Source organism: Alligator sinensis, unplaced genomic scaffold, assembly GCF_000455745.1.
Source record: "Alligator sinensis unplaced genomic scaffold, ASM45574v1 scaffold1469_1, whole genome shotgun sequence".
Lineage (NCBI taxonomy): Eukaryota > Metazoa > Chordata > Crocodylia > Alligatoridae > Alligator > Alligator sinensis.
Genome location: NW_005842795.1, coordinates 204,882 through 230,777, shown reverse-complemented (window position 1 = coordinate 230,777; position 25,896 = coordinate 204,882). Strand labels below are relative to the sequence as shown.

Genomic DNA, 25,896 nt, shown 5'->3' with positions numbered 1-25,896 from the left:
GGGACGTCATTCTCCCCCTGTACTCGGCCTTAGTGAGGCCGCAGCTGGAGTACTGCGTCCAGTTTTGGGCTCCACAATTCAAAAAGGATGTGGAGAAGCTTGAGAGAGTCCAGAGAAGAGCCACGCGCATGATCAGAGGTCAGGGAAACAGACCCTACGATGACAGGCTGAGAGCCCTGGGGCTCTTTAGCCTGAAAAAGCGCAGGCTCAGGGGTGATCTGATGGCCACCTACAAGTTTATCAGGGGTGACCACCAGCATCTGGGGGAACGTTTGTTCACCAGAGCGCCCCAAGGGATGACGAGGTCAAATGGTCACAAACTACTACAAGATCGTTTCAGGCTGGACATAAGGAAGAATTTCTTTACTGTCCGAGCCCCCAAGGTCTGGAACAGCCTGCCACCGGAGGTGGTTCAAGCGCCTTCATTGAACACCTTCAAGATGAAACTAGATGCTTATCTTGCTGGGATCCTATGACCCCAGCTGACTTCCTGCCCTTTGGGCGGGGGGCTGGACTCGATGATCTTCCGAGGTCCCTTCCAGCCCTGATGTCTGTGAAATCTTTGACAGTTGTCAAATACAGGACCTGATCCTGCACTGAGAACCTGGTAATGGTGCTTCTGTAACTATATAATTACTTGTAAGATCAAGTCCTCAAGGCCCTCTGCTCAAAATGTATCTCTCTCTGAGACACCTTATTTGCTAGATTAGCAGATAACTACTACAACTGAGAGCTCATTTCTTTGGTGTGTTTAGATTATGTATTTGACAGCACTGCAAAAAACCACAAAAGCTGTTAGGCAGATTCGGAGGCAGCAGGACCTGAAACTCTAAAACAAACAAACAACCTCCCCCACCCCAGGACTGCAGACTGGCATCCTCTTTCAAACATGCCTGCCAAACTGTAAATAATTGTAGAGCAGCACACTGCGATTCATAAACTAGAGTTTTGGTTTTTAATAGAAACTGGAATCTGCGTTGGAGGAAAATGACTTGAGCACTGAAGATGAACGGCCACGTAGGAGACGAGGAAGACCCCCAGGTCCTCTAAAAGTAGCTGTGAAGTTTCCACTTCGAAGATCTAAAAGGGGAAAGAAAGAGGTTGAATCTGCTCCTGAAACACAAACTTCTCTAGACTTAGATTCTGACTCTGAAGAAAAGGGCTCCACATTTTTAGAGAAAAGAGCTTTAAACATAAAGGAAAACAAAGCAATGGTAAGTATCTAGAAAAGTTCTTTGGTACATATTTCTCCTTTTTTTCCAGTTCTTTTTGATATTCAGTTTCCAAGCAGTTCTCCTTTCTTTACAGATTAAATATATTGAGAATTTGTATGGGTGGGAATACATTAACAGGAATTTCGAGCACTAATACTCTTACTGGCACATGAAAATCCATGCACTGAAGCAGATTCTTCATCAAATGTCTGTGTATTCTGAAGTCTTATTCTGTGTTTTAGGATTACTAGGCTGCAATCCTAATAATTTTCAGACTAGTTTAAATCACTTGGACATAAAATAAGACATTTAAAATTAAAAGAATGTTTGCATTATCTATAGGGCAGTTATATTTCCAGGCAGTTGCTGTCATCTAATAGTCTGTAATAGCGCACAAACTCCTGTATCTTACTTCTCTTGTCTTCCTACCCGCCTTTTAGCTTGCAAAACTAATGGCTGAATTACAAAATGTCTCTGGTATCTTCACTGGAGGAAAAATGTTGTCAACAATCAGTCCGGTAAGTACAAATTAATGTATTTGGTTTACACTCTAGACATCTGAACAAGTCTAATTCTAACATTTGAAAGAAAACAAAAGACCTTTTCAAGTAAAAACCATAATAGACCATATAAATCAAAGTCCAGAATGTTATTACCTGTTAAAACAAACATCCTTATTTCTGCCATTCCCTTTTGATGTGCCGTTCTATAAAACTGAACGTGTTAAATCATTACCTAAAAGTGCCAATAAGCAAAAGCAAATAAAAGCCAGTAAAGTAAAATGCAGCGTAAATATGTTTATACAAATATGGAGATAATGAGTGTGGGGTCAACTTCATAGGCTGGATCTTAGTGTTGTTAAGCATTTTGAAAGTCAGGATTCTATTTTGGGTCCATCTCCCCTTGTGTATCAGGACTGCAATAGCAGTTTCCTTAATGAACTAGCATAGCCCAGGGCTTAAGTTAAAGGATTAGGAATCACGACTTCTGGATTCTGCTCCTGGCTCAGTGATTTGTATGACCTTGAGTAAGTACTTTATACTCGATATGTTTTAGTTGCACAACTGTGAAATGAGGATACTTACTGTCTTTCTGAATAAAATGTGCTGAAAAGCACTACTTCCTTACTTGAGGATCAGGGTATGCAACGTCATGTTGAAAATGGGGGCAGCAGTGAAATCTGTGCTTATTCCATAAAGCAAGTCTCTCATAGACACTCTGTTTACCAAGTGAATTATTGTTATTCATATTTCATAGGCAGAATTGCAAAAAGGATCTGTTTTCTAGACTTTGTCAAATGATAAAAGCAAATTAACTCCAAATAAAGTAGTCATGCTTGTTTTCCCCTTCAATAAACTAGGTTTCTGCTTTTGTTTGGTTTCTTGATTATAGGGTTTTGTTTACCTTTATTTTTTTTTTTCTTTCAGCGACCAAAGCGGACTCCAAAAAACCCATTTCCCAGAAGCATGTTAAGGAGGAACCCAGACCGAAGTTCTCGGCCTTACACAAGATCTAGGTCCTTGATTGAAGGTCCTCCTTCTCCATTACCAGAGGAGGAAGAAGATGATAAGTACATGTTAGTGAGAAGGAGAAGGCTATCTGATGAATTCTTGGAGGTAGGTATAATCTGTGGGGCAGGGGTGGTTAATCTCTTTCAGTACAATATTAGTTGGAAAAAACTTTTTAAGATACTATTTTGTTTCTCAAATAAATGCAGGTTAAGTGCTTTTGGTTCATTCAGAAAAACAGGAGCTCATGCAAACTGAGTTGGTATTCAGTCTACAGACAGCTTAATAAAGGATGAAAATACAGAGGTTGTAGTTATACAGCATTTTTTCTCCCCTTGCTTTTGGAGGTATTGGCTTTTTTTTTTTTTTCCACTGCAAAAGGATCCCACAAAAAATAGACCTTAGGCCATGGACAGAGGTGTATGTGTAATGCTTGAAGTGCTGCAGCACCTTTGAAGTGCTACAAATATGTAGCTCTAAGAGGGGTGGACAGATATGCAGAGCCTCCCTCCCTGTTTCCCTGGGTGGAGTGCTGCAGTGTTGCCAGAAAAGTGTTCAGCAGCATGCTTTACCACCGAGGAGGCATAGGGGGTTTCACACCTCTGTTTCCCCCACCCCCACCTAATGGTGGGCTGTCATGGTGAGTTGAGCACTGCAGGGGACAGCAGACTGTCATTGTGCTGTGCCTCCAGGCATTTGTAGTGCTACACATGCAGCATCTATCCACAGTCTTAGTTTGTTGCAGTTCAGACACTAAAGCTGGAGACTGCAGTTGAGATTTTTTTTCAAAAGCATTTTCTCACTGAGCCCACAACTTCCATTGATCCTAAACTCCTTAGACTACTCCAAAAATCTCTACCTCTTGGGTGGGGATTTACAGTAATTTTACCAACAACAAAGTTTTAAAAAATTGCTTGATTTTTATTTTATTTTATTTTTTTTATTCCTTCCCATCCAGCAGGAAATGAGAAGTCCCGGGAGAGGCCGTCGTGGTACCATGGCTCTTCCACATATTATACGTCCAGTGGAAGAAATAACAGAGGAAGAGTTGAACAGCATATGCCAGTCTGCTCGAGAGAAAGTGTATAACCAGGCATCGGTAGGCATATAACAATTCAGTAAAATATGGACTATGTGCAGTAGAATAACTGTTTTTAGACTCACTTGGTTTGAATTAAGCAATTCCAAATTTCTGTGCGTTAAGAATGGCTTGTCTCAAAACAACACACTGCTTTTGAGGATGTAGCTACTCCCATGGTAGAAGAATATGAACTGGGCATTTGGGGATTGTAATTATTCTTGTGCCTCTCTTCTTGATGGTCTTTAACAAAATTCTTTTTCTGTCTTCTCATGAAAACTGTTCAAATACTTGCACTCATCACAGGTGCTGAAGATTGGAACCAGTGACTTTCAAATAATATAATAAACTTAATGTGTAATGTTAAAATAGGTATTGGCAGCTATCCCAGTTTAAACTTTTGCTTCTTAGATTCACTAGCATACACACAATTACTTGGCTTTTGTGGTTAGTCATTTGACCAAGTGGTCAAAAGGTTAATTGCAATTAAATGTGCTGCCTTGTTAACTATTCATGTCTCCTGTTTGTGTTTGTAGGGCTCCACCTGTCATCAATGTCGGCAAAAAACCATAGACACTAAGACAAACTGTCGTAACCCAGACTGTACAGGGGTGCGTGGTCAGTTCTGTGGGCCTTGCCTTCGCAATAGATATGGTGAAGATGTCAGGACTGCATTGCTGGACCCTGTAAGATAATTTTAACTTCACTTTATTGTATGTAATTTTAGCAGGAAGCCTATTTGCAGAAGTGCATCACTGCTCTATAGTTAGGTGTTCCAGTAGAGAAGCTAAGTTTAATGTCCTGTAATACTGCAGCACACATTTTAGGGCTCAGTCACATAGTTTGTCATAATGGGTATTGCAGAACTTCTGTAGTTACTATTCTAACTACAACTAAAGAAATTATCAATTAGAGAAGCTGAGTGGTCATCCAAAGCCCTTTGGATTTATATTTAAGTTACTGAAACTGCAAAACAAAGTGCCTTCATTTTGGCTGACTTCAGTGATGGTGCTGTAGGGAGAAGAATGCTGTTTAGAGAGATGATTAGTCCTGGAAGGGAAGGATAAGAAATTGGGGTGGTTCTTGTAGTTCCAGTAAGAACTGTAGATATCTCTCTACTGCATTAAATATTAATGCAAAACTATTTGGGTCAATGGCCAAAGAAGGGAATTGAGTAGTGATCACTTTCAGTGAGAAGAATATCTGAATTTCTGGGATTTGTTTCCTTAAAATTCTTTATTTTTCTTTAGAACTGGCACTGCCCACCGTGTCGTGGAATCTGCAATTGTAGCTTCTGTAGGCAACGGGAAGGTCACTGTGCTACAGGTGTGCTAGTTTACCTGGCCAAGTACCACGGCTACGACAACGTTCATGCCTACTTAAAAAGGTAATAGCTATTTTTTATAAGTGGCATGGTCCAGTTTTGTGGATTCAGTAAAAGACCAAAAACAAGAAATGGTGAAATCCTAACGTTTCCACTGACTTATTTTGAAGTACTGAGTAAATCTCTTAGTTCTCAATCTTGTCACCTTTGAAATAGAATTTGTTTGTTCTTGCTAACATGAAAAGTAGTATAAGTACTTACTTGCCTTGCTCTGCGCTTCTGTTAATGCGCAGTCCCCAGGTTCCATTTAATGTATCTAAATTAGATGGGAACCAAATCTTGTTAAAGCAAAGCAGATCAGTTTACTAAAACTGGGTCCTCCTTATGTCTTACAGCCTGAAACAAGAACTTGAAATGGAAGACTGATGCTGTGACCAACTTCTTTGGTAGCATTTTTAGTCGTGTACATTTTAAAACTTTTGTATGTACTTAATTGCTTTAACCTCTGGATGATCACTGGTTCCAGGTAAAGAAAAGAATGATGGCTTTCAGCAAAGTGTGCTGTATATGGAAAAATTGTAATGGAGTACTATACTGGCGATTGTGATGCCTCCTTCTAAATATTGTTGGATAGGTGCCTTTCTCTTCCTAGTTATATTATGTGGACAGTGCCAGTGTAGACATCACTCAGATGCATCCCCCCTTTCCTCCCTTAAAAGGGAGTGGGCTTCAAGAGGTTAGAACTGTTCTTATGGCTGTCTTAGTTACAGTTTTGAAATGAATATTTTTAGAATGGCTTTACTTTTTTTAAAAAATTTTAATGGAAATGTACATATCAACTGTGGGCATGTTTAAAGTAGCTAATTTGGATTGGACTGAAATCACTATTAATTTTTCCAAATGAAAGTAATTAATAGAAGCTAAAACTTTATCTTTAAACTTGAGGGCAAATTGTGATATTAAAGACAGAAAGCGAATAAAAGAGGTTTTTACAATAACCTATGCAGTGGATAAAGTCCTAGCATTTGCTTTTATAAAGTGCTCAGACTGCCAGGAACTTTTCAGGTTCCAGAGTTATTAAAATGAGTAGAAATGCAACTAAATGACTTTGGTTCTCTTATAACTCCCCTGTCAAAAAGAAAGAAATGTTGCTGAAAACTTTCAGTTCACCTGTATGTTTTGCTCTACAATGGAACTAGACTGGTGTAGGTCTACTGGTAACTATGCTGATGGAAATGCTAGTTAACACGTACAGGGAGCTGATCATATCAGTTGTTTCCTGCTGCATTGGTGCATAGCCAGTGATTAAGACAGGGCTGGTTTAAAGCCCTGCGTTAGACAGACATGCGGCATTTCTATTGAGAAGATCAGTTCAAATGGTTTCCAGAACTGGAGTCTGAATTTTCTTTTGAGGGAGTTAGTGTTCCTAAGCCCAGTTAGACTGGGGTCCATCTTGAATTAAACACTTTGCTAGTTATGCAGTATAGCTCTAACTTTGAATTTTTAACCTGCATACGTGTAATTTAGCTGGATGCTAAATTACCAGAAAGGGCAGCTGTTTCTTTATGGCCTTAAAAATATTGTGGCAGTGGAGGTGTAATGGGTTGCATATATTCTGCATGCATTCACAGGGTGCTATAGCTTGATTCTGAACAAAACAACTATTTTGCCTGACTTTGAAGAAACTGCATGTACAGCTAAAGGCAAAGACTTAAACTGGAAATGTCTAGTATGCTGCATGAGAGAGACTGTTGTGTACTAAAAGTGGTTGAAAGAAATGTGCTATCAGCTACATCTGAGAAGCCACAGAAGACATTTAAAAATTCTTTTTCTTTTGATTGCAATGATATTATCATACTAGTTTAATAAGGATTTACAATGTAATACTCCAAAGGTGCTGTTAAATTCCAAGTAAAATTATTTAGAAGATGCAATCTTAGACCTTTCTACTGCAGTAGTGTTTTTTGCACAGTGGTTTTCTTTGCCCATATGCAGTCTCTCAATTCTGTAGATCTTCCTGCAGGAGGAATTGTATTAAGCTAGATTCCCCCTGCCTCTCCCTCCCCAGGGCAAACAGCAGTTAGGCTCCTTACCCCAATAGACTTTCTTCATAAGTGGATCATTTTTTGTTCCTGAAAATCATGTTTCCTCTACCTGCTCCTAGTATTTTCTTGTAATTGCCATAGCTGAGAACATACAATTTAAGGCTAAGATTTAGCAGAAATTTATGTAGAGTGAATATTTTCTTTTTGTCAAATCTTAAGATTTTCGTACTCTGTTTCATGAAGAGGGAACTTTGGAGATGTGTATGCTATGACTGTTTATTGATTTCTAATTTGCCATATCTGCCTCCTGATTGCTAAGCTGTACAAGAATGTCTGAAAAAATTGTATGCCATATTAGTACCCCATGTCACGTTGCATGAACAAATGCTGCATAAAGATCCTGTCTGATTTATGAAGCTCTTTTGTACAAAGTTTTTTATTTTGATAATAAAAGTTTTGGCTTGAGTTTCTGCCTCTCCAATATTTTAATTTTAATGCAGGGTGGCTTTCTTTCGGATTGTTAGCTGCTCTTGTGTTATGGTAGCTTGGTTACTGTTAACATCAAAAGATACTTTAAAAATGTATATACATTGCCATCTAACCTTCACTGCTTTCAGTTCGAGCCATTCCGTGAAGAGAAATCTTCTTAATTATTTCAAATGCTGACTGTTCCTTTTCTCCTTCCTAAAGATGTAGCTTCTCTTAGGACTGATCTGCAAGGCTTAAAATTCACAGGGTGAGAACTTGACAAGATATGGCTTTGTTTATAGTAGCAGAAGATGTCATATTAAATTTCAAGGTGGGGGGTGCTGTCTTAAATCCATTGGTAGACAGTTTAAATGTATAAATGTAACTGCAACAGTTTAGGATTTAAGTGATAACAAATCTAGCAAACAAATATGTAAGGATATGAGCATACTACTAAAAGTTGTATACTACTGATTATATTACAGTTTAAAAAATTCCACTTTTTCATGGGAATGAATAGTATGGGGCTCTATATAATAGATGTGAATGAAAACTGTAATAAGTAAGGATGTTGGTTATGCTAGCTAAATTTTTATTAAATTCTATTCTCAAAGCTTGTAATACTGATTTTTGTCATATTGCTATTAGCACATGCCTAATTGCCAATTTGTGTGCGTACGTACACATGCGCGCACACACACACACACCCTAGTTTTAAAACTATATTGTAAGCCATAGTGTGTTAGCTTTAATCACATGAGTAACCTTTACGCTCAAATACTCCTACTAGAATACACCTGGGGGTAAACCTTGCAGCTACTCTAATATCAGTAAATATACCTATTGCAAATGTTTCTTATGTCAGTAACAAAGTTTGTTCTTCTCACTTTTTTAAAGTGGCATCTGCAGTGGTGTAAAAGGCTCTTATTAATAAAAGTCCATGCTAAGCAAATTTATGTGCATCACGCATTCAACAACAAAGTAACACCTGCCAGAACCCATTTTACTGACCTTCTTAGTTTTTTAGATGGAATGCCCTATGTCAAGCGTCACTTCCTAGGTTTTGTTTTATAAACTGGGCACTCGTGTGTTTTTTGTCTCCTGTCTGTCACTGGGGATGGCTCTGACAAACATAACTGCTTTTGTATGAGCTTCAGTTAAGTGTGGAACATCCCAGCAAGCTCTTGTAAATGTTTAAAAAAGGGTGAGGGATGCTTTCTGGCTTGAGAACAGAATTTGAAGATAGGTAAATTTATTTTGAAAACGATCCTAAAGGGAACATGCAACCTGCTGAAGGGAAAGTACGAATAGAGTATCTTCCATTTTCATTTAGCTGTTGAAAATATTCCCATCTTGCACTGGGCAATCTTTTGAAAATTCCAGTTTAAGACGCACTGCCAGTTCTAGTGGTATTTTGCTTTTAAGTATAGAGACTCTCTCAAACCTGAATGAATTTAAGTGCTCTTACTGTAATCTTGCTTGAGAGAGAGAGATTTTTTTTTAACCTTCCGTATAGCTTATTAGCTGAATTTAGCAGTGGGAAAAAATTACACTTCCTATTGCTCTTGCTTTTTTGGTGATGTGAATACCAGTGATAACACTGAATCACCAGGCAAAAATGCTTTGGAAAAATGCCAAAGCCAAGCTCTCCTCTTGAACTCTGCTTAATCTGCATCCTATTTAAATGGAAACTTCCACATTGGGAGAAAAATAATTGCTTAGCCAGTGTTCTCTTTTGTGTCCCTTTTGAAAGTAAGGAAAGTTAATGCACGCGTATCCTTTCCCTATCCCTACCAGATTAATGCCTGCTATGGCATTTGTCTGTGGTGATGACTTAATCTAGTGAGGACTTTTAATATTGTGGGGTCTCTTGGCCCCAACATCATTTTTATGGAAATGATTGCAATATACTATTTCAGCATTATGTACAAAGCATAGAGGTGAGTTGTAAGAGACCAAGATTCCTGGTACAACCCTACTGTGCTAACTAATAACTAATTAACTTGGCATACGTGTGGTAGTTATGGGGGTTTTTTGGATGGGAAGGGGGTGGACTTTCATTATGGATATAACACTGCAACTACAAATTTAGAGGCCTTTCCAGCTGAAAAGAACTGAGGTTGCTCTCCTGGGCCAAGGTGCTTAAGTTTTTAGAGTATGGGGTCTTTTAGGATGTTTTAATGTGACCAGGCTGGATCTAGCTCTTCAGCTCTAAATAGACAAGGAAACGGTGCCTCTTTTTTCCTCTGCTCAAATATCCAATAGCTGCCTGATTCAGATCAGTCCCTCAATTCCTAATCTGCCTTTTAACAAAGTGCGCTAATCTCATCACTACTGTTGACTGTACCATTTTGCATAAAGAACTGCAAAGTCAGTACAGCAGGAACTTGAACCTCAGTTTCCCACATTCCATGTGCAGGCTCTTAACACTGGCCATCTCAAGTTTCCCACATTCCATGTGCAGGCTCTTAACCCTTGCCATCTCCCAGCCATAAAGATATGAATTCAACATATGTGGAACAGCTCCACCAGGAAGGGTTGAAAGAGCCATAGGCAAAAAAAATACCCACACCAGAGCATACCTATGGGCTTGAACCCTGCTAGTATACACCTTTTTAACAAGCAGAGGTTTCAGGGTCCTACTACTGCTTTCTCTTAAGATGAGGGTAATCAGAATCCCTAGATGCATGTAGTGTTCTGATAGAAATGTACACATTAAAGGAAGTTCCATGGGTGAGTGGCCCTTCTGAGGAAGGCTGATCCCTAAAGAGAAAGGTAGTAGAAAGGCTTTAGGTTTTAGTAGAAAGGTTTTAGGCCTTCCCATGGGAGTTAGCACTACCCTCTCTCACAGCTGTTGAAGATAAATATTTTAAAAGGCTGAGGTGTTCAGACATTACAGAAAGACAGTTGTATAGTTTTATTTATGATACATATTTTAAGGGGTCATTTATCTGTATAGCTCTAGATTTAGCTCTCTATAAAATCAGTTTTAGCCAAACACACTTTACTAGGCTGGTGAAGGGATGTAATTTGGTGAAAGTCCGTGGCCTGTATTTATAGCTAGCCTAGCTGATCTAGAGATCAGGTGTAGCTTTAAAAAAAAAAAAAAACCACAACTACATGCTTGTACTTTTTCCAGTGAGGTTGATATCAGTTGTAGCAGGAACTTGGGAACAGAAATAGCTGCAGAGTTAAAGATCTCTTAAACAAACAAAAAAAAATACTAACACCCTGCTAAGATTTTCATATTTATTACATATGTTTATTGAGACTAAAACTTAACCCTCACTTTACCTTGGCCCCTTTACTCCATGCCCCAACCACAACCAGAAGTTTAGCCTATATTGTTCTTTGTGTTGCTGGGGGGGGGGGGGGGGGGGGGGTACACACCCCTTCTCTAGCAACTTGAGTAAACTCTTTGGTCTTTTTTGTGATATCCACTGTTACCTGTATTATATCTAAAGGCCATTATTTCTTACTGGCTATGCTCTGCATCAGAGCCGAAACAAGATTTTTGAACTGCATTACATTGCAAGCAGTATAGGAGTTTTTCTTCCTACCACATCTACCATTCTTCTAAACTCATCCATCATGCCAGTTCTCCTCGAGGAAGATAGAAAGCATTCCTCAGTGTCAGCTTTCAACTGTAAGTATGAGAGAGAGGCCAAGAACAGTGGCCAAGCTTTTATCAGGCCTGGGTGACACGTGTTTCTTAAGCCTGATCACAATTCAACCTTCTTTTTCCTATTGCAGAGATCAGGTAATACTTATAGGTGGTCAAACTGCAAAATAAAAACTAGATCCATGTAGGAGGTAAGTCATTGTTTTCCCATCCAGTACCTTCAGTCCTAAGCTAGATGTGCATGTTCTATACCAGCAGTTCCCAACCTGTTTTATACTGTGGACAGGCACGGGAGCGGGATGGGGTGCGTGGAGCTGGCTGCCTCCCTCCCTGGGCTGCCCAGCATTAACCCCGCATGTGACTGCTGGTGGCAGAAGCTGCTTGCCCAGGTGGACAGATGGGGGTCTAAGCAGGGGGCTCATGCCATGACCTGGCAGCCACCCCTTTGCAGCCCAGTATTGGACCATGGCCCGGTGGTTGGGTACCTCTGTTCTATACACAACAAGTGGGGAGAGGTGATTATCAAAAGTCTGGATTGAGCGGGAATCTGCTTGAGCTGCCACTGAATTCCCAAGATGAATTTGGCCTTGCAGCTTGGAAGGCTGTGGGATGCATTTGGTGTAATAGTCTCCTGCTTGTGTCACTGGACTAGGGAGCGGGAGGCCTGTTCCCTCCGAGGGCCTCCTAATTGCTGGGAAGTGAAACAATGCTTTTGCCCAGAAGCTGAGACAGGGGAGACCAGAAAGACCCAGCTCTTAGACCCATCTCCCTGTGGGGGGGAAGAGAGGGCCTTGAACCTTAACCTCCCACATCACAGGGCAGCCACTAGGCCAGGGTTGAAGATAGGTCAATGGGCAGTCAAGGGGGAAAGCCTCCTGAAGACAGAGGGAAGAACAAACTAGAGGAAACCTGACTCAGCAAGGTGGCTGTTGCCCTGGGAGGATGGGCAGTGAGGTCTTGCTTCCAGTGTTGTTCATACATTCTTTGTATTACAATGTCACTGGAAAAAATGCATAAACAGTACTGGGGAGTAGAGAACAGGTTGTTTCACGTGATGTTCCATCTATTCAAAAGTCCTATGGACCTAAAAGAGAGGCCAAGCCTACACTTAGGTAGCACTTTGTGCAGGAGTTTGCATGTGTTTACACTGAGGCATCAGAAGCCTAACGGATAGGTCACAGCAAACTTCAGGATATCTTGACTGGCATTGTGGGAAAATAAACCTCACAAGTGTTCAATACATGTGCCATCCCTCGCTCATTAGCCAACTCTGCCTTATGGAACATCAAATGATTCTCTCTCCACTGTCAAATCTCTCCTGAAATTATACTTGTCCTGGACACTTCTTGCCACCTATTCAGCTAAAACAGAGTGGAGTGGGAGATGCTAGTGATTGGTGAGCCACAGTTTGTTTGTTTTTTCAGATCTCCTGTGCATTACAGAGCAGTCCCCCTCTCTCACACAGATCAATTCCACTGAGTCAGGTTTCCATCCCATGGTACCTATAAATGTAATCCAGTGTACTGCTGTGGCTTACAACAGCATTACTCCGGATACATCTGTGTATGTGATGTATTGAGCATTAGAGAGTCAGTGGGTAAAATGCAGAAACAGCTTTGGGAATCGGCACCCAGGGTTCCCTCTTCAGCAGCAGTGTCCACACCTCCTTGGGCCATGGTGTTATGCTCCCTTTCATTTACTCTTGGTCTGGCCTTATGTTTCCCATCTTCACCAGTTAAAACATTGGGCCAGCTTAAAAAATTAAAACTGTTTGGCCCCTGGCTTGGTAGTTAGGCATGCTGCTGGGATATGACAGGCATGGATTCAAAGTCCCTGACGTTAAGAGGGGCCTAGAACACAGCTTCCCATGTCCTTGGCAATTCCTCTAACCACTATGTTTACAATGAAGGAAGAGGAGCTTTGTACTGCTTTTCACATACCGATCTATCTACTTGGTTCATAAGTCCTCCTAAGACCTATATCATGTATGCCAGGGTTTGGTGGCTCATGGGCTGGAACCAGTCCACAAAGGAGTCCAATTCAACACTGGGGATCAGTGGCATACAGCTGTGCTATGACACACATTCCCTCTGCAGCAAAGTAGGGCAAGTCTTCACCTTCAGGGCTTCATGAGCCACATATTAGCTCCTCATTGACAGCAGAGGATGTCTGTACAGGCACAGTAGAATGCCTTCATGATCCTAGTAGGACAGGAGTTTGCTGACCACTTATCAATCACACGATTACAAATCAGGACCTGCACTCAAGGCAATTCACATAAAGTTGGTGTAAGGTAGATGAGAAATTGTCCCATAGTAAAAGGATTGGTAGAAAGTATCACATTACATCATGATAAACAAAAGAAGACTCCGTCAGTGTTACTTAAATGCACAAGTGAAATAAATACTATCCATTTTAAATGGTCAATTTATAAAAAGTACTTCCAGATATGCAAATTACCCTGAGTCACCCTGGCAATTTTTGTGGAATTATCAACATATTTTCTTATTTTAACTATTTGTATGCTTGCTTTTTGCTGTATGAAAGATTTATGCAAGCAACAAAAACTGACTGCATAGTGATACAGTGAAATTGTGCAGTAGGCAATGCTTTGTTTAAAAATGGAGTGAGAAATGTATTGCTTAAAAACACCCAGGAAAATAGTCTTTAAGTAGTTCTTCAGTTATAATAAACACTGTAAGATTTTAATCCTTGCTCTTCATGCCAAACTCTTTTGCCCCATATATTATTACCAATTTTGTGGGCCTGTATAATTTTTGTATGTTACAAATGGCTAATAAACGGATTTTTAAAAAATGAGCTCAAGTGATGCTAGAAAGTAAAAGAGATTAATTTGTTGCTTTGCCTCACATTATAGTCTACTCCATAACTCGCTACTTCTAAATCTGTTACTAAGGAACGTTTAATCAAATCAATTACATGTAAAAGCTAACTAAATATACTCCATTACTGTTTGCCCACAAGTGTTCATCTCTACCTGTATTTTTGTATCTTACAAGTACTTCTAAATCATTTCATACCACTGATTGACAAAAACAAAGCAAATAAAATAAACAGCTTTCTTAAGTATGAAAAGAAGAGCGTGCAACCATACTAGAATACCCTTTCATGACCTCAAAATATACTGTTATGAGCCATTCATTTTCTCTAATGTGCATTATTTTACTTTTTGCAACAGATACCCCAATTTCTATTTCAGCCATCTGTTCCTTGACAATTGATACTTCAGAGGCCAAGCTGTTACTGAATAGCCGTTGATATGAATACAGCAAATTCTTTACAAAATAAAAATCAATAGTCACTGACATACTGCGTATTGAAGAAAATAATTGTTTATGGCACTCAGCTTAAGCTGTTCTGGTAATCACGTTGAAAAATACAATATTTATTCATTAGATCAAATTTAATGAGGCCTCCTGGCAGTAATTATAAAAATTACTGTAGCAGTAAATTACTAATGAGTTGTGATGTGCTTCCTACCTGTGAGGAAGGACTGGGGGTTGAAAAAGCCTGATATCCAGACAGCACTAGGGAGGGAGTGAGCCTGAGCCCATGAGTTAAACTCACGGCAGCACAGAAGATCACTATACTTTAATGGCAAAATAAAGAAGAAAAGAAGGGTCAAAAACAAGTAGTTTCATAGGGTCACTTTAAATAGGCATTAACTCTCTGATAGTTTCTGAACAACGATATATATGCAAGTGAATAACATTACAGGGAAAGCATAATTAATACACTTAATAGTCAAAATGACCCAACAGGCTCAATGTTACACTGACCTTTCTCGCTCAGGAGGAGAGGATTTTTTTTAAACCAGCTATTTTAACATGAGTAGGATAAGGAGTACAATGCCAATCAATAGTGGCGAGAGAGAGAGCCTGCTGGCCTCAAGTATCTCTCTATTTTAGTTTTGTGGTATGAGTCATTTCTCAGCTATGCAGCATCACATTGATAAAAATCAGCTGTAGGACACTGGATGCAGGTCCAGCAGCTGAGATTACCTGATCCACACCCATAATTCTAGAATCAAGACTGCTTGTCTTTTTTGGGTATTCTAAATTCTTATTCTGTTTTTGTCTGTATGTGTCTGAGGATCAAGCCATGGTTATTCTGTAAAAGCGCTAGGCCTAGCAGCAGCATGCTCATGGTTCCATAAATGCTGTCACCTGGATTGGAACCAGGGTAGATGAACTGGCATGACAGAATTGCAAGACTGGAAATGTGTCCTCATTGCCAAAAGGGTTTTTATGTTTATGCAGTGAGGGAACCTAAAGGCTATTAACTGGTTCACAGTTACATCCTAATGGAGGTGAGAGAGAGTTTTTTTAACCCCAAGGTAGCTAGGCAAAACTAAGATTTTACTGCCAACCAGAGATTAATCTTACCTACCCACATCACAGTGATAATTACAGAGCCTTGTGTCCACTATGATGCTACAGGTGAGGCACAATAGCTGTTATAGGTATATCTTTCTTGATAGTGATTATATCTTAAAAGTATAGAGCTATGCCATGGGTGGTGGGGGAGAGGGGGGTATAAAGGACCTCTTAAAGTCAGCTCTCAAGAGCTAAGCCACTATGTTTTTAGCTGGGTTTTATCTCCATTTTATTGTGGGATAAAATCATGGACCTGGAAAGTTTCTGTGAAACAGCTGATGTAGTAATGCTCTGTCCTCCTCTTTTATTCCATGACAAATTGGTCTTATGACCAATACATTTTTGTTTCTATTCATATCTCAGCTTTTCTGAACATGGGTAAACCATTCTCTCTCTGTAACACTACTTTCCTCAGCTATTATGTGGAATTTATACTTACATTCATCCCTTCCACACTTTCCCTTTTGCCTTTGTTTACAAGGGCAAAAGTTAGCTACACTTGATTGAATCCTCTCTTCTCCTCTAACACTACATAGACACCATTTGACATCTTTTTAGTGGTTTTGTCTAGCTTAGTCTTTAAAATGTGTGACATTAAATTAAGATGGACAGATTTTCAAGAGCACAAATGGCAGTTAGGTGCCATTATCTAGCTTGATACCTGAAATTCTACTCAAGACAAACAATTGCTAAATAGGTTAAGTCAAAACATAGGCAGCCCAAAAGCATAGGCAGCTTTTTCATTTGAGTTAGCATAACTTGACTGAAATCCCCAGCAACACCAGTCAACTATTCTTGTAACCTCCCTATCTGGATGTAGCTATGCCGATAGCAGAGGGCTTAGCTGAAATTGTTCAGGCAGATGGTGTAGCTGGGTCAGCAGACAAAGCTTTCCTGCCTGCACAGGGGGCACTGCTGGCATTGGTATGTCTGCATGAAATGTGGACAAGCCAAAGCTTAGATTGATTGAACCATATGTTTTTAGCTCAAGGTAAGTAACTTGAATTAACAAGCACTAGGTAGAATCCTGGTGAACACACCGGGGAATTGTAGTTTTCACATAAATTAGCAGGTTGAGTTAAAATCCGTAGTGCTTCATTTGAGGCAGTCCCTACATCAGGCCAGGATCAGAACAAAGATCTGGGCAAGATCCTGTTGCCATGGAGATGAGGAACACCCTATTGTGAAGACTTTCTTCCATGTGGGCTTGTCCTAGATAAAAATTCACAAGTAAGACAGAACGTGTCCCTCTTCTTTCTGGGCTGTTTTGAGGCTAAATTAAGGTTTTCTAGACAATAAGATCTGTAGATAGAACAACAAAACCCCCCAGTATTATGTGCTGGATTTTCAGCACTGCTGAGTACCTACAACTCTTACTGAAGACAATGCAAGCTGCGGGCTACAACAGACAAAGCTCAACACAAAAATAGTTAATGTGAGTTAGGAGACTGCTCATGGGTGGGATAGAAATTAAAACAAATGGACAGTACATACTCTTGGATAAATACAAAGTGTAGATCAGGTGGGCTTTTCTGTGTTTTTTAGAAAACTGTGAAGTGCAAGTCTTTGGCCTTTAAAGCCACTCAAAGAACCACAAGCTTTCAATTCAAACTGCATGTCTATTCTCTTATGATACAAAACAGATTTCTGTTAACTTTGTGAGTTCTTACAATATGCTCAGGTTGCTGAAATGGAGCACACTGCTTCAGGCTTCTCTTTCTACACCTTATGACATTATTTTAATGGGAGCTGAGTACCATGGTGTTGGAGCATAAAAACTAAACAATAATGCTGAAGCTTTTAAGAGAAAATGTCTCACAATCCTAAATAAGTAGTCAGATTGTTGCTGTGCATTATTACTATAATTAAATTACATTAAACTATTACATTAAACTAATCCGTCAGTAATACTGTACTTAGCAGAGAGATTTTGTCACGTAAACATTAAAAGCCTTTAAACTTTTGCATTCTGCAGTGTGAAATGCAGGAAAATACAAAAATTGGATCAGCAGAATATAACATGAAAAGCTTTAGCAACAGAAAAAGGCCATCTGGTTCAACCTGCCAGTCCTTTTAAAGAAGGTAAGGTGAGACTGCCAGAATACATTCACCACAGGGCTGTGTGTGTGTGTGAGAGGCAGCTAGTTTTACTTCTTTGAAAACATAAGGTACCAATCTAAAGACCTCCTTTCATGAGAACTTGAGAACATGTAAGATTAAATTAGAAGCTGCTCAGGGAAGGCTGTTAAGAAAAACATGCAAACAATAACTGAAATGGAACTGTAATCATTTCTCAGAACAGAGCTAGAAAAAGAAGCCTATTGTAACTAGGCGACAGATCAACCAAGCCATGATAGACTGATGACTACACCAGCTAGCCTACAAGGCTTATTCACTAGAACAAAGTTACCTACAGACAGAAGAATAATATTATCCCAAATATCTCCCTGGATTCTGTGCCCATCACAACATACATGACCATCTTCGTGGCTGCCTGTAGCCATAGCCCAGTGGGTTTTTGTGAATGTGCTGGGTGGTGGTCTGGTGTTCCATGCTTGCAAATCAAACCATTGCATACGTTGCAGCATTACACTTCCACTGGTGGTCTGATAGCCATCCTTTTCCCACTCCTGCAAGATGTGGGGCAAGTTAAGGTGCCTTAAGTATTTCCTTAGAAATCAGGCCTTATGAGTGACAAGCACAACTAAAACACCATTTTCAACTACTGCAAAAAACAACCAGAACTCTGCCCTCTGAACTGCATCTTCTATTACCATCACATGCACACAGACACATAGGGTGCCTGTAGATGTGCAGGGAGGCTGCTCCGACACTGTAATTATAGCACGTCAGAGCAGACTCTGCTGGAGCATGCTAATTAGCAAGCCTCTAGCAGCCTCCACGTCTCATGTATCAGCATTCCCATGCTTCAAAATGGCAGCAGGGACACTTTAACTAAAGTTTGATAAGCGTTAGTTAAAGTATCCCCACCGCCATTTTGAAGTGAGGAGATGCTGATACATGAGATGCTGCAAGTGCTTTAATTAGACCAGCTCTTGAAGCCACTCGAGTTAAAGGCCCCCACCCCTCCACCCCCAACCTTCCTCCACCCCCAGAGCATGTGTAAAAATGCCCATAAGTACAATATTCAACATTCAGCATACACTAAGATGCAGCATTTAACTGCAATAATATTTATGGCATTTTTATACTTGTAAACTTTAGATGCAACATTACCTATAGCCTGTTCAACAGATAATATATCAGAAGGGCTCCTATCTTTTTCCTGCTACCTGGAGGAGGTTTGGGATGGCAATAATATGGAGAAACCTTGAACACTTTCCTTTGGTTGACTTGTGAGTGGTACTCAACCTGTGCAAGGAGTTTCATCCAGGATGTATATTTATGTTCATGTACTTAAAAAATGCTCAAAAACCTCTTGAGCTGTAGTAATACTTGGCACTGCTCTAGTATTTGCATCCAAGAAACTCAGAGTGTTTGTTTTAAAAACAAAGGCCATATCTGCAACACAAACCTCCCATGCCCAGTGGCAGTACTTTCAAATATGTCTCACTACTGTAGATGGGGTAATTAGCATTACTGTACAACAGAGCTAATTAACCCAGCCACTTTAGCCCTCCCAGATGCTGTTAACATGCACCTACACCACTGCTTGTTCGAAACAACTTGCCTCAAATGGCATTTTATGAGGGTGCCAGGGCTGATCATACAGTTTTGGGTTTTTTTGGTGTAGACAAACCCATAGATTTTTATTTCCATTTTTACATGAGAGGCTCAAAACAGTTGTCACTTTGGAAGTTATTTAAAAAATGAGAAAAACAGAGCAAAGGCCCCAGAGCTTCTGACTCCCAAGTCCATGCTGTTTCCTGCCTCCCATACAGTTAGCTTGTAGAAATCCCTGTCCTATGCTCTAATCTTCTTGTATCTAAAAAGACTGAGTACGCTAAATGTCACATATTTTCAAGTATCTCAAGCCTTTTAACAACTGGAAGTAGCTAGCTATGGCAATGAAAATAGTAGAACAGCATACAGAGATAGACATACTTTTTACTGTGGACGATGTGTTCTAATTTCTCCAGATGCATATAACTCCAGTGAATTCCAGTGAGTTACACACATCCCTGAAAAGAGAATGTGCCCATATAGCTACAGTGTCCTTCATGTACGTCCTCCAAACTTCTATAAATCTTACCTCTCACAATTCACAACAGTTTGGGGTCTTTTGGGATCAATCTGAAAATCACCACCCGTCTCCAGTATCTCTGAATTACAAAGCAGAACTAGATCAAATACAGAAGACTTCCCTCATTTATCCTCCTCTGAAACGCATCAGAGTGTGGGCTGCATTCATTTTGTGTAGGCGGGCTGGTGTCTAATATATTCTGTGAACATATTTATAAAGGATTAACCTGTGCCTGGTATTCTTAAAAAATGATTTAGTTAAAACACGTTTTATTCCACTTGTCTCGACTACCCATTTAGCTTTGTTATTAGTTACTTTAGCTGGAGCATAATAAACTGTACATTATCAGCAGTCCTATATATGACAGGCTTTTTTTTCTGGCCAATATCTTTCACAGATTATATGATCTGTGTCTAAGAATTTTGATCTCTGGTGAGAGCATTTCTTAATGGGATGGACTATATTTGGCATGTATTTGAACATCTGGGGTTTCAGAGAGTGCCATCACTTTAAAAGTGTTTAATAGCACCATGGAATCACAAAGTCATGAAACGTGGTCCTGGAAAACATGCACAAATGAAATACATGCATCTATGCTCTCTCTCTTTCTCCTTGCACAAGCCATTTTAAAATGATATAGTAAGGAGTGAATCTCTCTCAATTGCAAAACAAGCTTCATATATGTCTTAAAATATCTGCCTAAGCACAGGTGATAATTAAATACTTACCTCACCTCACTGAGGAGAATGATTGAAATGCATGAAATAAGAGGAACTGCATGCTTTTATAGCTTGGCTAAGAGATCATAAGTTCTGCAGGTTTCTGAAGAAGGGAGCAAACCTGTTACAAGCAATTCAAGAGGTACAACTATGAAGACTAAAATGAAATTAAGAAGGAGCCATTTGTAAAGAGAATTAGGAAACATTTACTAACACTTAGGTCTATGAAATAATTTTCCAAAGGAAGTGGTGTAAGACCTATTACTTGAAAGTTTTAAAACTGGACTGTGGAACTCAAAATTCCACCAGTGATGCCATCTGAGATTGTCTGATTTTCTGATTCTATAACGCTCTTCGGGAGAGAAGAAAAAGGAAAAAAACACCTAATAAAAAATTCTTGGCCTCTCCAGTGAATACTATATAGTACAACTTGTTAATGGATAGGCAGGTGGTGAGCTGTGGTTGCTGGCCTGACTGATTTAGGATTGGTTTCTTTCATTCGCCTGTAATGGCTTGCCTTTTAGAATGTAAGCTCCTTGGGCTGAGGGAAGGCTGTCATTTTCTGTATACTACTTCACGCCTGTATACTTGTCCAACAGGGTGTTAACCATTGCCACCTCAATATAAATATTAATAGTAAGAAGAATGCACAATACCACATTGAAAGAGGTGGACTTCATGGCTGAAATTAGTTTTTTTTCCCATTTTTAACAATAGCCAGTTGAAAAGCTCACAAAACTATGGTAGATGCTTTTGGCGCCAAGGGTTCACCCTTGGTGTCAGCCCTCCTTTAAGGCCAATAGAAGCATTGTCCAACTTCAACATTTTAAAAGCATTTATAGAAGATAACCAAAGGAGATTAATTGATCCCAATCTTGTCTCTTATTGCTGTATTTTAAGGACTTGGAGAAACTCTACAAAAAGTTATATATTTGGCTGGTTCCTCTTTGTTTTGTTTTTTTAACCATGTCCATGGTCTCTTTAAACATGCACATAGAAATAAAGGTTGGAAAAGCTTAGATTTGTTCTCCATCATCATCACTATATGTGTTGTAGAGATAGGAAATTGATGGTGTAATTGGTTGATTATTGATTATATTTTTCTTCTTTTCTAATGGTCTTTGAGTTGGAGGAATTCTATTCAAGTTCAGCCAATTCCTAGTTCTTTTGTTGGTATCTCCTTATTTATAACCCTTGGGTCAGACATCTATACCATTATTTTTTCACTTTTAAACCATCTTACTCCAGTATGAGGTAACACAAAATCAGCATTTTTTTCTCTGACAGCCCATCAAGCAGTTTTTCTTGTTCATTTTCTTCCTTATTGTTTTAATGCAGACTCAGAAGCTTGCAAATGTTTCTTTTTCTTGCCAAGATAGTGGTACTTTTGCCCTGGCACACATTTATGTTTTTTTCTTTTCTTGTGAATGCAGCTGAACAACAAATCCTTCTCTGTTTAACAAGGAACTTCCTCACATTATGTTATCATATCAAAGTATCTTTTTGATTTCAACATAGCTCTGCAATTGTATTTGTTAATTAACTACTGATGAGCAGACAGCAGCAATAGCAGAAAATACTGTATGTTTTTGAGGCCTGGTGAAACAGTGGTGATTCTTTTTTGATGGTTTTTAGCTCTATCAGAGATCTAGGGCAGCAGCTTCACTTTGAGAATGGTGAAAAAATAAAGGAGGCTGTTCTGCTACATACAACTTTTACTTATTTAAGGGATAATAGTTTGCATGCAAGTTTCACTCATTTCACCAAATCTTAAATCAGTTGCACAACTGTTCCACTATATGTAGTGATACGCAGTGTAGGGCTAGAAGCACAGATCCTGGGGGTTTTTTTAATTAGTTTTTTTCCAGGTATTACTTGTTTATTAAAATTAGACTAGCATCTCAGTCCTTTCTTGGCTGGCTTCACAGGAAGAAACCTCTACCTCTGGTGGTCCATGCAAGAGGCTGTTGCAATGTCACCCTTCCAGTTGACTGACAGTACCTTCATGAGCACAAGCACATACAGCATTTCATCCTGGACTACTCTAGGAATAATTATGATCTTTGCCTTTAGGCCACCCACCATCTTTTTCTGTGCGCCTTGCTTTTTACTAGGGATTGCCATTCTTCCCTTTCAGCTTCCTTTTAGGTGAGTAACACCTACCACACCTTTCAAATCAGTTGATTTTGTTACTCACTAAAGAAAAGGACCTTTTCCTCTCAAGCATGCTTTTCTCCTCAGTCAGTGTGGGAGACAATGTAACTAGCCTGAGTATTCCTGGGATATTTTTCTCCATCTTTATCATGCACTGTATAGCTAGATCTCCAAAGATACAGACTGATGGATTATACAGCAGCCTTCATGGAGTTTTGCTGGATTTCTAGAAAGCCAGGAGGCATGTGAGATTAGGGTTTTATTCACGCTTTTAGGGTTTGCTGAATCTATGTGACTTGAGACTCAATGTATCAACACATTTCTTCTCCTAATGTCCCTTAACACAGAAGCTCCATTTTTCCAATAGTGGTCTTCTCTTCTGGGAGACATTCTGCATTGCTTCCTAATAGATCACTATTAAGTAAAGCAAGGAACATTTATCACCCGCAGAGATAGAAACTGCTGGTTCATGGGCAAGACAATGAATCCAGATCTCTTCATGGCAGTGAAAACACTAGCAATAGGCTAACAAGGCCAGCCAATAAAAGAAAGCATTTGATAGAATTTGTGTTACTTTCAGATAGCTATAAAAAGATCCCAAGAGCATACTGATGATATGGAATTAGGTGGTTTGACACTGATCTCCTTAATTTAATCTCCATATTCACGACTTCTGTAACACATTCGCTGACCCCACAAAGCTGAAACTATGAATTTATTCAGATTTTCCTTTGCCTCCTCACCCCACCTCACCCCACTTTGAAAGAGCATCTGTTTAAAAATCAAAGGTTTTTATCTGAAGTCTCAGCTGGTGGCATGTCAGGCAAGAATCGGAGAGAGACAGAGAGATTTAAAAAACAGGGAGGATAAGATTATCAGGATGAGTGGGGACCCCTCTTCCCTTGCAGTGTGTGTGACAGGGAGGGACAGAGTGAGGCCATCCTTCCCTGCGGGAAGCTCCCCTAGTAAAAATGATTACTAAAAGGATTTTCATACATAACCATCAACCAGGTTTTATTTACGGGTCCTTACAGTGGGCTGCTGGTCTCCCTGACCTGAGATTTATGATCAATGGATCAGCACAGTTTGCCATCCAATACCTACAACCCTGCACATGCCTTAATGACATTCCTTCCCCGCCTCCCTCCCACACTGTGCTCTCAAAGATGAAGCTGCCAGGCAGCCTAGCTTTTCACTGCCTTTCCTCTTCTAGTGATTCAAGGTATTTTTCCCCTTATGCAAAGGATAAATCTTCTGTCCATGGATCTTAATACGTCTGTCAAACATGTTTTGAACAGTCAACAGGTACCTTCACCATTTTCTTCAGGCATCAGTATTGACACCAGCATGACTTCCCCCTCTGTTTTTTTTTTTTTTTTTTTTTAAGGAAGTAGCTGTAGTGGCCTTCATGAGAACAGCTTGTAATGTAGCTCTACAGCATTTTCCTTAGGTAATGCTTTCAGCTGTCAGGAGTCCACAGTATCTCTATGGTATTTCAGTTTTCCATCATGAGAAACCAAACCACTTTTAAATCTGCACAGCTCTGATAGATCTGTTCAAATTCTGCCTCTGGTGTGTCAGTCACTTCTTATTTCTCTGCTCTCTGTCTTTATTTCCTAGAAGTCTGAATGGGTTTCCAAAGAATTTGTTTGGATTGGACTTACTATAGTTTTTGGCACCTTTCTCATCACTTTGGCAGTTCTTGAGGGGTCTGGCACAGACATAACGAGCTCCTAGGATGAGGAGTGGGGCCACAGGATATGCCAACCACTGGAGAGCAGTGTGAGGGTAAGGGAGAGGGAGAGGAAGCAAAATTTTACCTGCCACTGCTCTTTGCAGAATGAAAATTGCTGTTGCTGCTGCCGCCACTGCTTCTGCTGCCATAGCAGTATTGGCTCAGACAATGGGCTGGGCTGTCCGAGAGTTGTCCCTGGTGCTCCATCATTCCCTCTCATGCTCCAAATAAGTTACTGGCTGTAGGGTTGTACCTGCTGTGGCAGACTCCTTGGGGGTCAGGGGAGCACCTGTTTGTCCCCTGCCCCTTAGATACACTGCTGGGTGCATCATTGATCTGCCTAGCTCCTATGTCTCGACAGGAGTAGCACAGCAAAGATTCTCGGGATGGGAGGGTGAGAGGGAAGGGAAGACTGGTGTCCCCTCAATAGTTGACACCCAAGGCTGGTGCCCTGCTCTAGTTATGCTACTGGGGTGTGTACAGAAGTGCTGCATACATGTTTTACAGTGCTGTAATTTAAACCACTTTTTGTAGCACTACCAAGTTACAACACTCTTAAACATGACAGAAGTCCAGTGTTTGGTGGGGAGGGGGCCTTCTGAGCCTGCCTGTACTTTCCAGGCTGAGGCAGGGAGTGCTCTTCAGCCTCCTCAGGCTCCTGCACTGGTCAGAAATTTAACCATCATACAGAAGTTATTTAAAGGACTGTAGGTTGCTAAAGTTACGTAAAATACAGCGCTTCAAATTTAATACCTCATTTAACAAGTGTTAATTTAAAGCACTGTACCCATTTTCCAAGTGCTGTAAAGCTGTGCACTTCTGTAAAGTCATGGCAAAAGCGCTTTAATTCCAAAAAAGCAACTTCTATACACACCTCTGCTGATCTGCAGTCCCTTTGGTGGCTCTACAAGGAAGGCATCAAGGCAAACCAGCTACATCCAGAATGTTTAGGTTGCCAACTAGTGGCTCTTTTGGCTTGTAATGGTGCGGACCAGCAGCACTTCATTCTCTTCTACAGAAAGCTTCTGGTGCTATCATTGGCGATGTGTAACGGGTGCACGTGGGTGCACATGCACTCCCTGAGCGTGGTGGTGCACACCCTGTGAAAAGGTACCGCTGATGCCGCTGGCGGCACCTGCAGGTGGTCACCACTCGCCACCACCCCACTTATTGCTGACATCTGTGCAGTAGTATCTTGTGTAGATGTAGCCCATGAGTACAAGATTAGGCTTTTAAATGGCAGATACTGCATTACAGCTTTAAAAAAAAACATTCACAGCTTAACTTGGAAGAAAAAGAAGGAAAGAAAAGAAGAGAGTGTGTTAGACTTATAAAGTCTTCAACCATTAGCAAGATAAATAGGAATGTGCTTTTGATTTTCATAATACTATTAATATCAGGTTATGCAAAGCTATTTTGAACATGCAG

The 25,896-nt window shown here is 40.1% G+C and overlaps 1 protein-coding gene and 1 pseudogene across 1 annotated transcript in view; one reads left to right on the top strand and one right to left on the bottom strand.

Moving 5' to 3' along the window:
• Positions 1–7,634, top strand: part of CDCA7 (cell division cycle associated 7) — a 19,039-nt gene extending 11,405 nt beyond the window's left edge. Inside the window, exons 6-12 of the mRNA XM_014525400.2 lie at positions 963–1,214; positions 1,655–1,732; positions 2,642–2,830; positions 3,681–3,821; positions 4,337–4,486; positions 5,051–5,187; positions 5,520–7,634. Of these exons, the coding sequence (XP_014380886.2) occupies positions 963–1,214; positions 1,655–1,732; positions 2,642–2,830; positions 3,681–3,821; positions 4,337–4,486; positions 5,051–5,187; positions 5,520–5,550 (978 nt within the window). The 3' untranslated portion in view covers positions 5,551–7,634. The remainder of the gene's footprint in view (positions 1–962; positions 1,215–1,654; positions 1,733–2,641; positions 2,831–3,680; positions 3,822–4,336; positions 4,487–5,050; positions 5,188–5,519) is intronic.
• Positions 7,635–10,787: 3,153 nt separating this feature from the next.
• LOC102376241 overlaps positions 10,788–25,896 on the bottom strand; it is a 212,964-nt pseudogene continuing 197,855 nt past the window's right edge.